Below are 10,297 nucleotides of genomic sequence, written 5' to 3'. Positions count from 1 at the left end.
TGTCTGGGAACACAGATCCTTGCGTCTTCTACTTCATGAGAAAGAAATGTCTCCTGTGATGGAAACTGAGCTTTTGAAATTGATGTATCGGTGTTGCAGAATGGATGAAAGAGAACGGCCACGGTTACATAGAAGGACTGTGTGATACAGCTTTTGACATAAGTCTGGAGTGAACCAAGCTAGGTCGCAGCAAGAAATTACCAGGCTTGCTAAAAATGGAAAATTACCAGGCTTGCTAAAAATGGAAAATTACCAGGCTTGCTAAAAATGGAAAATTACCAGGCTTGCTAAAAATGGAAAATTACCAGGCTTGCTAAAAATGGAAAATTACCAGGCTTGCTAAAAATGGAAAATTACCAGGCTTGCTAATAAGGGAAGAGAGATAAGGTCATGCTGACCTTGTGCCTAATGTTGTAAATAACTTTGAGGAATTCGCGTAGACAAGAGAGGAAAAAAAAATATATGTAGTTAGCTATCCGCAGAAACCGCAAATAGGAGGACGGATGAAAGTGTAACCCTTTAGAGCTTAGCCAATCAGCAGATTGTAGGCATAATTAACTGGAACTGTATATAAGACATAATCGTGCCATAATAAATCGAAGCTTGCTTTATCACTCATATTGAGTCGGCTGCTTGCTTCCCCTCGCTCGTCGCATATCGGCTCCTTCCACCCCATCCCTGAAGGACCAGGCGTGTCCGAGGAGCAGGCCAACACAACCGTTGAGATGTTTCAAGCCCTGTTATCAGGCCCACCAGGAGGTTGTGTTCCCCCTGGGTAACGCCAGGGATGCTTGACTGGCCTGCGGGCTGGAATAACGCTGCTTCTGTTGGTGCAGGCAAAACGCTGAGGTGGCCAGGTTACAGGAGTGGTGCGGCAAGCTGATGAACGAGCTGTCTGAGAAGTCAGAGGTGCTGCGGCAAGAGGAGCAGCTGAGGAAGAGCTGGGAGATGAAAGTGGCGGCCTTGGAGAGGCAGATGGAGCAGCTGCAGGTCAGGCAAGCGCCTGCAAACCTGCTCCCCTCAGGGAGATGGGGCGGGTGGCTGAATTGTGTGGGATCCGTGGGGTTGGCCATGGGGAGAGCTCGGGGGGGAGATGAACGTCTGCATTTGGAAAGCGAGCTGCCTGGCGGACCTCTTCATCGCCTCCTGCCCCCTGTCAGTTTGTCACATGCAACGAACTCTTCTTGCACATCCCCGGCAAAGCCCAGGGGGCACGCTGCCCTGGTGGGAGCCGTTCTCGCTAGAGGTTGTACAAGTTTAATATTTTAACTGAAGGAACAATGAGGTACTTACACGGCAGACAACAACTAAATTCGTCAACTCTCCCCTTTCTGTAATAGTTAGTTTCAGAGTAGCTGTCGCTGTAATCTCTGAGAAAATGTAGAATCTTTCTTACCGAGAGAGTTGCCTGTGTCTGAACCGCGTCTTTTCCTGGAGAAAGATTTTACAGATGAATCTGTCTATCCTACAGATTCATTCACAGGCTCAGCTCCTGAAGTGAATTGCCTCTCTTCTGTCTCCGCTGTCCTGGATTCACTTTTAACACTAGTATTCTCCTTAAAAAAAACACACAACACAACAACAAAAGAAATAAAACCAAAGATCACTCAATGTTATCTTGTAATAAAACTAATGTAAAACCAATAAAACAAAATAAAAGCTATTCTTCTCCAAAAGGGCATCCAACAGGTGTTGAACACTGCCTAGACAGTTGACATAGTAAGCGTTTTTAACTCAGAATTAAGGTTGCTAAATTGAAACAACCTCTTGCAAATTATCATATTAAGCAAAATATGAGATCAGAAAACTAGAATACACAAAGAGGTGCCCATTAAAGGCCAAAGCCTGTAAAAGTCTAGGACAGAAATTCACTGAGGCTGAGAGGGCAACACTGGATCTGAACTGTTGAACGTACTAACTCTTTTCATGTAAAGAACTGCTCTTTAATTTGCTGTCTTTTAGGAAATCGGGAAAGCAGAATAAAGCAGGTTTCTACTAAACTGTTACTTCTATGAGGAAGAGAGTTCAAGGCTCAGTGCTGGTCACAAGAGTAATTAAATGCTGGGAAATACCTGAACGAAACAGAAAACAAAACAGCAAACATCTTTGTGTCACTGTAAAAATGTTCTCTTCATTTCAGAAGAGGATGTACTAGAAAAAGTTGAGAACAATTCCAACGCTAACCAGAGGTGCAGAGCAGCTGCCACGCAGAGGAAGCTACAGCAGGGCTGTACAGTCAGGAAAGGCGACTACTGAGGCGGCTGTGATAAGCGATGCGGAAAGTCACAAGTGACATGCAGTAAGCAGCCAGGGATGACAGCTGAATGTCCCTTCTGAGACGGAAATGGGGAAGCATCACATGAAACTACTAACAGCCACGCACAAAAGGAAGCTCTTCGTGCAGGAATAGCTCGTGAGCAAAGTACCAGCCTGGTCAAAAGGTCCCGTATGCTAAAACCGACGGTTTCAAGGGCTGACTTCAGTCCACAGAGCAGAAACCCAAGATGAAGTACACAGCATCATCGCAAGTCCTCGGGCTGAAAGTAGCTGGAAAGTATAAGCAGGAATGCCCTGTTCTGTTTGCGGGCCTTGTTCTTGCTCTTCCCTACACATCAGATTACAGCTGTTGTTTTGAGACTTGACACTGGGCAAGACAAACCTTTGATCTGACCCAGCAGAGCTGTTCTGATGCTCTTGTACGAACACTGGAGGAATTTGCTCCCCCTCTGCTCGTATAGAGAGGAACAGAGCGGTCTCTGCGCACGCCCACTATTCTGTCACAAGCTTGCTCTAAAACACATGGTACCAACAGCCGCTGAAAGCCTGAGTGCTTCCGGACTCAGGGATGAGGAAGAAAACTGTGCTGGAGCCTGATGTGAGGAGTACAGGCACAGAAGCCTCCTCTGGAGAGTTCTGCACCATAGCATGACCCCAGGTTCTGGACAAGCAAGGGGTTAAGTTAACCTTCCCTCTCCGAGTTTGGGAGGAGGAGACTAGTTAAAGAGTAGTTCTAACAGAAAGAGGGAATCTGTCAAACAAAACGCTCAACAGTCCCTGAATTGCTCTTCAATTGCTCAAAAAATGAGGCCAGTTATTTAACCAGTTACAGTCCAGGACCAACATCAGGATTCTCACAAATATACAAAACCTCCCTCCCAAACAACTACGTGGTTCGTGTGCTTAATTCCCCCAGTTCTTGACAAGGAGGTTCGGGTCACGGACTCCAAAGGCCTTCAACAAGGGACAACCTATCATTCAAAAAATGCAGTTCCAAAATTCTCAAAACTGACAACATTTAAAGTGCGGTCAACACTTAATATATTGAGTGGGCACCAATTAAGGAGTGCTGCCAACTCTATGCACTAGCACAGGGATGTGCTCTTCCCTACACAGTACGGAGCAGAACAGTCTAGTCTAGGCTTGAGCTATGCAGAGGCTTGATCAGAATACACATCCCTTTCTAGAAAGATACCCAAGAGGAAGATGACTAATCTTTATAACGCTGGCTGAAAGCAACAATGGGAGGTTTGCACCAGCTGATGATTTCCGATCTAGAAACTTCAGTGAAGGCGTCAAGCTACCGACAGAACAATAAAACAGTAGCCTCAATGCACACACAAAAATGAGATTGAGTGCCTACATGCAAGGTAGGTCTCATGCAGCAGAAACAGATGCAGTCAATCTCCTGAGCTTACCTTGTTTTCAAAACAAAACACACAAAAAAAGCAGAGCACGCATTTGCTGCCTTAACAGAGTAACATCTAGAATGCCCCTCACTCCTCATGAGACTTACAATTTTACATACCGGGAAGACCAGCTACAGGCAGACTGCAGTACAATTACAACTTGTTGTACACCACAAAGTATAAACCATGAAGATGCTTTATACCAGTCAAATGTCAATAAACTATACTTTCCACAGAAAACAGAACTTACAACTATTTATCAGAAACAATCTAACCGTTTATCTAAATTTAAGCAAAAATCTGCCTCCAGTGGCAATTCTCAAAATACTCTTCTTTGTTGGAGATTAAAGATGGTATGTTACAACCTAAAAAAGCATCCACTTCATCACCACGAATACACCTGCACTACGCATGTTTCCCATGCAAATGAACACCCTAACTTGGCCAACAGGCTGACACATGTCATGCTCATTAACATGGGAAACATGGGATACTTTTTCATTCCATCTTCTTTTTTATATCTTGCTTTACCAAGCAAACCCTTCACTGTCCATTAAAAGCCTTCAGTTCTTAAGCAGGCAAGAATATTGAAAAGCTACCGGTCCAGACCCTAGCATTACTATCAAATATAGTTAGCTCAAGAAAGATGTTGGTTTACCTCCCTTTACCCCTTACCTGCTCTGGACTGGACAATTCTTCCTGAAAAAACATGAGGGAGAACTCAGCTGGGCGGTGATCTGGTTCTTTGCTCCGTTCTTCATCTGCTTCCTGTGTGGTCAGAAGTTCTTGTAGTATTTTAGCAGCAGCAGCAGTTTCTATAGACAGAGTGGTATCGGCAGCACAAAGAATGTCAGAAGGCTGCAATGGAGACAAATCCAGTGCTCCATCTGCTGCCACCAGAAATGACGTGTCTGAAGTTACAGGAGTGAGACGTTCCAGCTGGCTTTCCTCAGTTGAAGAAGGTGTGTAACTATTAACAGGCAGTGCCTGATTTCCATTAAGCTCCAGGATTGAATTCTGGCTCTCTACAGGTGCCACTCCCACCTTTTCAGCTTTGCATGATGAATGCACCTCAGCGGCAACCTGAAACATGGCTTCAAGACTGACTTCTGCCTTCTTGTTTTCTTCAGATGTATTACATAGCCAGTCAGACGGCATCAGTTCAGCTTCATAAGATGACTGCATTGGAGGATTCTGGAAAAAACAAAATACAGTGAACTTTTGTATAAAAAATTACCATGACAGGATGTGTATTGATTCTGTTTATCCATTTATCCAAAAGCTTGAAAGATTGTCTGTTATTCTCAGTTAAAATAGCAAGTTTAACCAGAAGAAAAAAAAAACAACTGCTACTTTGTCTTGGTTTTCATTAACCACCTCACTCTTGGCACGCTTCCTTTCTTCTATTCATGGTCTATCCTGGAGAGAAGGTTACTTACCAGGAGCTGGTGTATGCCTGCAGATGCATTGTCTGCACACCCTTTGCACCGCAGGTGTTAAATATACCCAAGCATTCAAATCAGAGACTTCTGGTCTTAGTAGGACCTGTGGGGGTACATTAGAACCACCCTCTTCACGTGCCACATACGTAATAGAAAATGAGAGAGAAAATCCACCTGCCTTCAGTTCCTTCTGAAACTCAAGCATTCCTGTTGTTGTAGTATAAATAAATCAGTATAAACCACAACATTTTTAAGCAAAAGAAAAAGGTCCACGTGCTGTAAATGTGCATATGGACAACACAACTTGAGGAACTCACCGCTTCTTAACCAATAATACCATTTTCCTCCTCAAGTGATTGTCCATAGGCACATCTACACAAGGGGTGCCCCCCAGGAACGCCCCAGTCCCAGGATGAGTGGGAGTTCAAATACCGGTGACAGCAAATACTGTAAAACTGCCCTGCCTGTCACAGCCTCACATCTGGACTCTCCTGTCATGACAGGGTCCCACAAAGGCACAACTCAAAGTCTGCATCAATCTGCATAAAAACCCGACAGAATTTCAGGTCAGAAACCCTTCTTGTAGAACCTACAGAGACTGCCTTTGCCATCACAGATCAGGTCTGAACACTACTACAATTTTTCACTGTAATGACATCACAGGACGACAGGACACAATCAGCAATCCAGTGATGATTTTTTTAGTAGCATTCCTATATATCGAATAACCTTTAAAACAGAATGAAGACAATGAAAGAGTTTTTCCAAAGCAGCAAGTCCTGCCCAAGTGAAATGATAGATGGCATTTTAACAGCCAGTGTCTGTACTGCTACTTCTTCCGGAGGTGACTCTGTCAAAGGACACTAGAAGGGTCATTTCTTCTGACAAATACAAGTCATACAATGATGTTGAACAGAAACTCAGGTCTATTTAAAATACAGCCTTCTTTTGGAAGAGATCCAGTGTGAAGGATTAGTCCTTAGTGCCTGACTATCCTTAGACCTTCTAGCTGAGGTCATGGTTAATGAAAAGCTACTTCCAGAGACGAGTAAATTAGAGAACAGGAAGCTACAGGATCACCTACTAGGAAAGCCGTATCAGATCAAATGCCAGTGAAGGACTTGGCCTCTCCCTGATGGAGATACCACAAAGAGATGAGATCCCGTCTTCTGGGTGTGTGAAGTCAAGTCCTAGTGTGGATTCGTGTAGATGTGCCAGTTTGTAGATAGCCACAAACTGTGGAGGGTGGGGGGAAACAGAGGGGGAAATAAAACCTGGAATTTGAGAAATTTCGGTTAAGCTAAATCTTTTCATTAAAGGCTAAGCCACCTTTATGTTTTTATGAGATAGGTTCAAACACTATTCCTCTCATTTGATTTTTTTTTCAGTTCTATTTTTTTAAAATGTTAACAAGGTGTTTCATTTCTGTTGCATTGCTTGTTTAGTGTCATAAGTAGTCAGGATTCTAAGTAAGATCTGGGTTACCAAACCGTCCAGGAATAAGATCATCCCTGCCAAAAACCGACCAACCAACCCACCCATACTGAAGCTTTTTCTGCCTCTTCTTAGGGGACCTCAGCTTGAAGCTGTTACAGCACATATTGTCCTCTTGGATGCACTACAGGATCTCGTGTGTATTTCCAACAGGAGAAAGGGGCCACGCAAAGGTACGATTTAAATCCTTTTAGTTCACCTGGAGAAGGATGGGGGGGAGGCAGCAACGAAACAAGGAAAACTGATAAAAGATTGAGAAGTCAGGGCCTGAAAGACTAATAGCTTGCTGGTCATGCAAGCTCAAGAGGAAAAATGGTCTGACTTAGCAGAAGTGGTGAAAGAGAAGATGGGCATTTCACTTATAAGATTAGCATAGCGTGAGCAGGAATTAAAGCACAACCACACCTTTTCAGGGACCGCTAGGACTACACAAATCTGGCTTGAGTGCTTGGGCCATCGGAATTAGTTCAGACTTGATTTCTTTTTGAAATAACATGGCTGATTATCATTCCTTATTACAAATAAAAGCAAACTACTTAGGACTGCTTTTAAGGTCAGAAAGTTGTTCTTCTTTTTTCTTGCACGTCTATTTCTTCCATTTCCCGTTACCTCTTGCTTCAGTTCCACAAGGAAATACCGACAGCTTAATAACCACGGTAATAGCAATAATCAAACGGCAGGGCTGCTATTAAAAAAAAACAAAACGAGGTGGGGGCAGGAAAAAAAAATTTTTAAAAATCGCTGAAATCCAATATGTAGCCTCAGTTCACATCTATGATAAAGCAGCGGGGAAGTATTGAGCTAATGGTTGTGAGCTGCCAGCACTGCTGTTGCAGAAGATAGCAGGAGGTCTCTCAAAAGACTCGTTCCTACCCAAGGATACTGATTCATCACACTAATCCAAACCCCACTTAAGAGAACCCAAATGAAAAATGGGTAAGAAGTTGTACCTGAGCTCCCTGTTTTGTAACCAACCGTGATGAGAGTGTAATACAAACCTCTGAAACCCCGATTTCAGAAACCTGGTGAGATACACCATCATCAGCCACCATGTCTGGGTATAACCACCTCTGCCCCCTTGCCATTCCACGCAGTAATTCTCTGTAGCTTTTCCTGGAGAGCAAACTGCAGCCAACCAACCAGTTAGTTACCGGCCTGGTCTGCCCGTGTTCCAGGCAGGGTCACCTAACACTTTCAGCAGCTCAGGTGCGTACTGTACAAGCCCAGCAGCTGGCCTCCAAGACCCAAAAACTCCGCCTGTCTTAATCTCTCCTAAACTTAAAAGCGATGCTCTCTGCAAGACCCAGTAAGGAACAGCACAAGGTTTAAGCTTCCTTGTCTGAGAGTGCCAGCTTTTCCTTCTGAGACCACAAAGCATCGTCTGGATCCAACAGAAACGGGGCTGGTAACCAGCTTGCTGACTGCTAGTGCGCCGATACGGTTTGCTGTCTTCGGGACTGGTCCAGCAGTTTCGTATAGGCTCTGCCACTCCTATCTAGCAGCACACAGCGGGACCAAACAGCCTAAAACGCCCCGCAAACCACGCTTCAACAGCATCGCACTGAATTCCTGCAACTGGTGGAAGGTATTGAGTGGAACGATAGGAAATACACCATGCAATAGTTCTATTTTTTGTGAGGAACAACAAAAGTGCTTAGTGAGCCAGGGCTGATGAATTTTACCGCTTTTGAGGATTTGTGCAAGTGGTTACTGATGGATGATCAATACACCAGCCGGGCAGGATGCTCAATACTGCAGCTTGCCACATCCCCCAGCAGACGTATGGGGAAGTATATGCCCCAGAACACACAAAAGGCAAACTGATTATTCCCCACAGCTCAGCAAGAACCGCAGGCAAACTGCTGTCTTCTGTACCACCTGCACAGCCTGTCACCACGTTCCAGGAGAAATGACCTATGCTATGCTAAGACTCAGAAATCTCTAGAAGTCCCGTTGATCCACGCGGTACGATAGCTGTGTTACCCTGCTCAGAGACAGCCGGTTACTGACCTGGTGGAACTGATACAGGGCACTGCTCGCCTTTGGCCTTCTCACGCAGAGGATCGCCTTCCCGCAGTCTGCCCAGATGCTCGGCAGCTTTTTGCTGGGGGTTTCCAGGAAACAAAGCAACCACTAGCAAGTGGCCTAAAGCTCTTCTGACTCCACACACTGCCCACGGACTCGCTTCTCCAAACAACTGATTTTTACTAGACCCTTTGGACACTGTATATTATCCTTCAATCTAGCCACAACACCACCTTTGACAACTCCTTTGGAATGATTTACTATCCCATGGATCTCGGCCTTCCAAGATAAGCTATTTAATTGTGACTGCCCATCGCTCAGATGGATCCTCATGTCCTGGATGAAAAAAGCAGCTCACAATGAAAGTGAGAGGACAAAGATGCACTGTGCGAAAAATAAATACTACAATATCGACAGCATGACTGGCTGTTGGCTATTTATAGCCTTACACTAACGTGTTATCCTGGCCATAACCTGCCCATCTTGGATAAGCTTATTTTTTAAAAGAAGTCATGAATAAAAGAGAAAGGTTGATATTTGCAAGACAGGAAACTGGATGATCAAGCTTGGGTAGGTCAACCCTTTTTCAACATGCATAAGCATAACTTGCTTCGCTTGTCCTCTGTGAGGGGGAAAAAAGTATATGCGTTATGCTGTAATAAAAAAGGAAGCTCTTGCATTTTTACTTCAGATCTTCTGATATCTGATAAGCCAGGCCCTCCAAATAAGGCGCAGTTTCCACTAAAATTACATAAAGCATTTACAGGAAGTACTGGAGTTATCTTTAATAAGAGATCTCCGAGGTGGGGCCCATTCCACAAAGTCACCTTAGTTTTTCTCGTTCATCAAATGAAACTCAGGACTGCAGGAATCTGAGACAAAGAAGTGGAGCTGCTTCTCAGTATTTTCATAATATTAAAGAATCTCTTTTTGTCCAGGCAAGAACATTCTTCCAATACAAATGCAGGCTCATTAACTAAAAGTGATTCTGGTGAAGTCAAGCAAAACCACTCCACTGATGAGGACACCCATTATGCTGCTACCCTGAAACCTAACCTGAATTACAAAACTACCTGTTTAACATTCAGTGGTTCTTTGAAATAGGTATTTGTAAACCACATCACTTTCACTTTATCAAGCGGATCAATTTTCAAATTTATATCCTTAATTTCACAAGCGTACAAACCTGCAGTTCATTCATACGGTCTCCTTCGCTTTCACCTCCTTTCAGTAGGCTACGCTCACCTGGACAAAGCTGTCGTGGGTGCACGCTGAAGCAGTAGGACCAGCACAGCCAGCCAGAGGATCTGTGTGGGCTGCTGCTGAGCAGCTCTGTGGTGTGGCTGCAAGAATTCAAACACAGCTATCAGACTGCCGGGACTTGTGCCTGGTGTGCAGAGTTCTATTGCTTACTTCGATTAAACATTTCAATAATCACACAGTAAACAACATTCCAGAAATTTATTGTTACCTCCCAAGTCATTTTAAGACCAATTTCTTAACCTTAAAAATATTTAAGATATGTATAGATATATTAAAAATATATATTGTAAAACTGGTAACACACACACATACATGCAGAAACTTCATAATCAGAGTCTTTTGTGTCTTAGTATCACCTCTCTGATTTGGCTGCTTGAGTTTCTTGTC

The 10,297-nt window shown here is 44.0% G+C and overlaps 1 protein-coding gene across 1 annotated transcript; it reads right to left on the bottom strand.

Moving 5' to 3' along the window:
- Positions 1 to 651: 651 nt before the first annotated feature.
- Positions 652 to 9,966, bottom strand: LOC129735030 (heat shock factor protein 5-like). Its single transcript, XM_055700414.1, has 3 exons — positions 9,834 to 9,966; positions 4,362 to 4,880; positions 652 to 1,556 (listed from the first exon to the last, which is right to left on the bottom strand). Exons 1-3 carry the CDS (start codon positions 9,846 to 9,848, stop codon positions 1,461 to 1,463), a joined length of 630 nt encoding a protein of 209 aa, XP_055556389.1. The 5' UTR covers positions 9,849 to 9,966; the 3' UTR covers positions 652 to 1,460.
- Between the last annotated feature and the right edge of the window lie 331 nt (positions 9,967 to 10,297).

Source organism: Falco cherrug, unplaced genomic scaffold, assembly GCF_023634085.1.
Source record: "Falco cherrug isolate bFalChe1 unplaced genomic scaffold, bFalChe1.pri scaffold_108, whole genome shotgun sequence".
In the NCBI taxonomy this organism is placed as follows: Eukaryota; Metazoa; Chordata; class Aves; order Falconiformes; family Falconidae; genus Falco; species Falco cherrug.
The sequence above is the reverse complement of the archived record's forward strand: the minus strand, read 5'-3'. Positions and strand labels throughout refer to the sequence as shown.

Excerpts from the sequence above, each read along its gene's own strand:
- LOC129735030 (XM_055700414.1), bottom strand. Across the intron at positions 1,557-4,361 it reads AATTGTCCAGTCCAGAGCAG|GAGAATACTAGTGTTAAAAG; the intron begins GTAAGGGGTAAA and ends GTTTTTTTTAAG.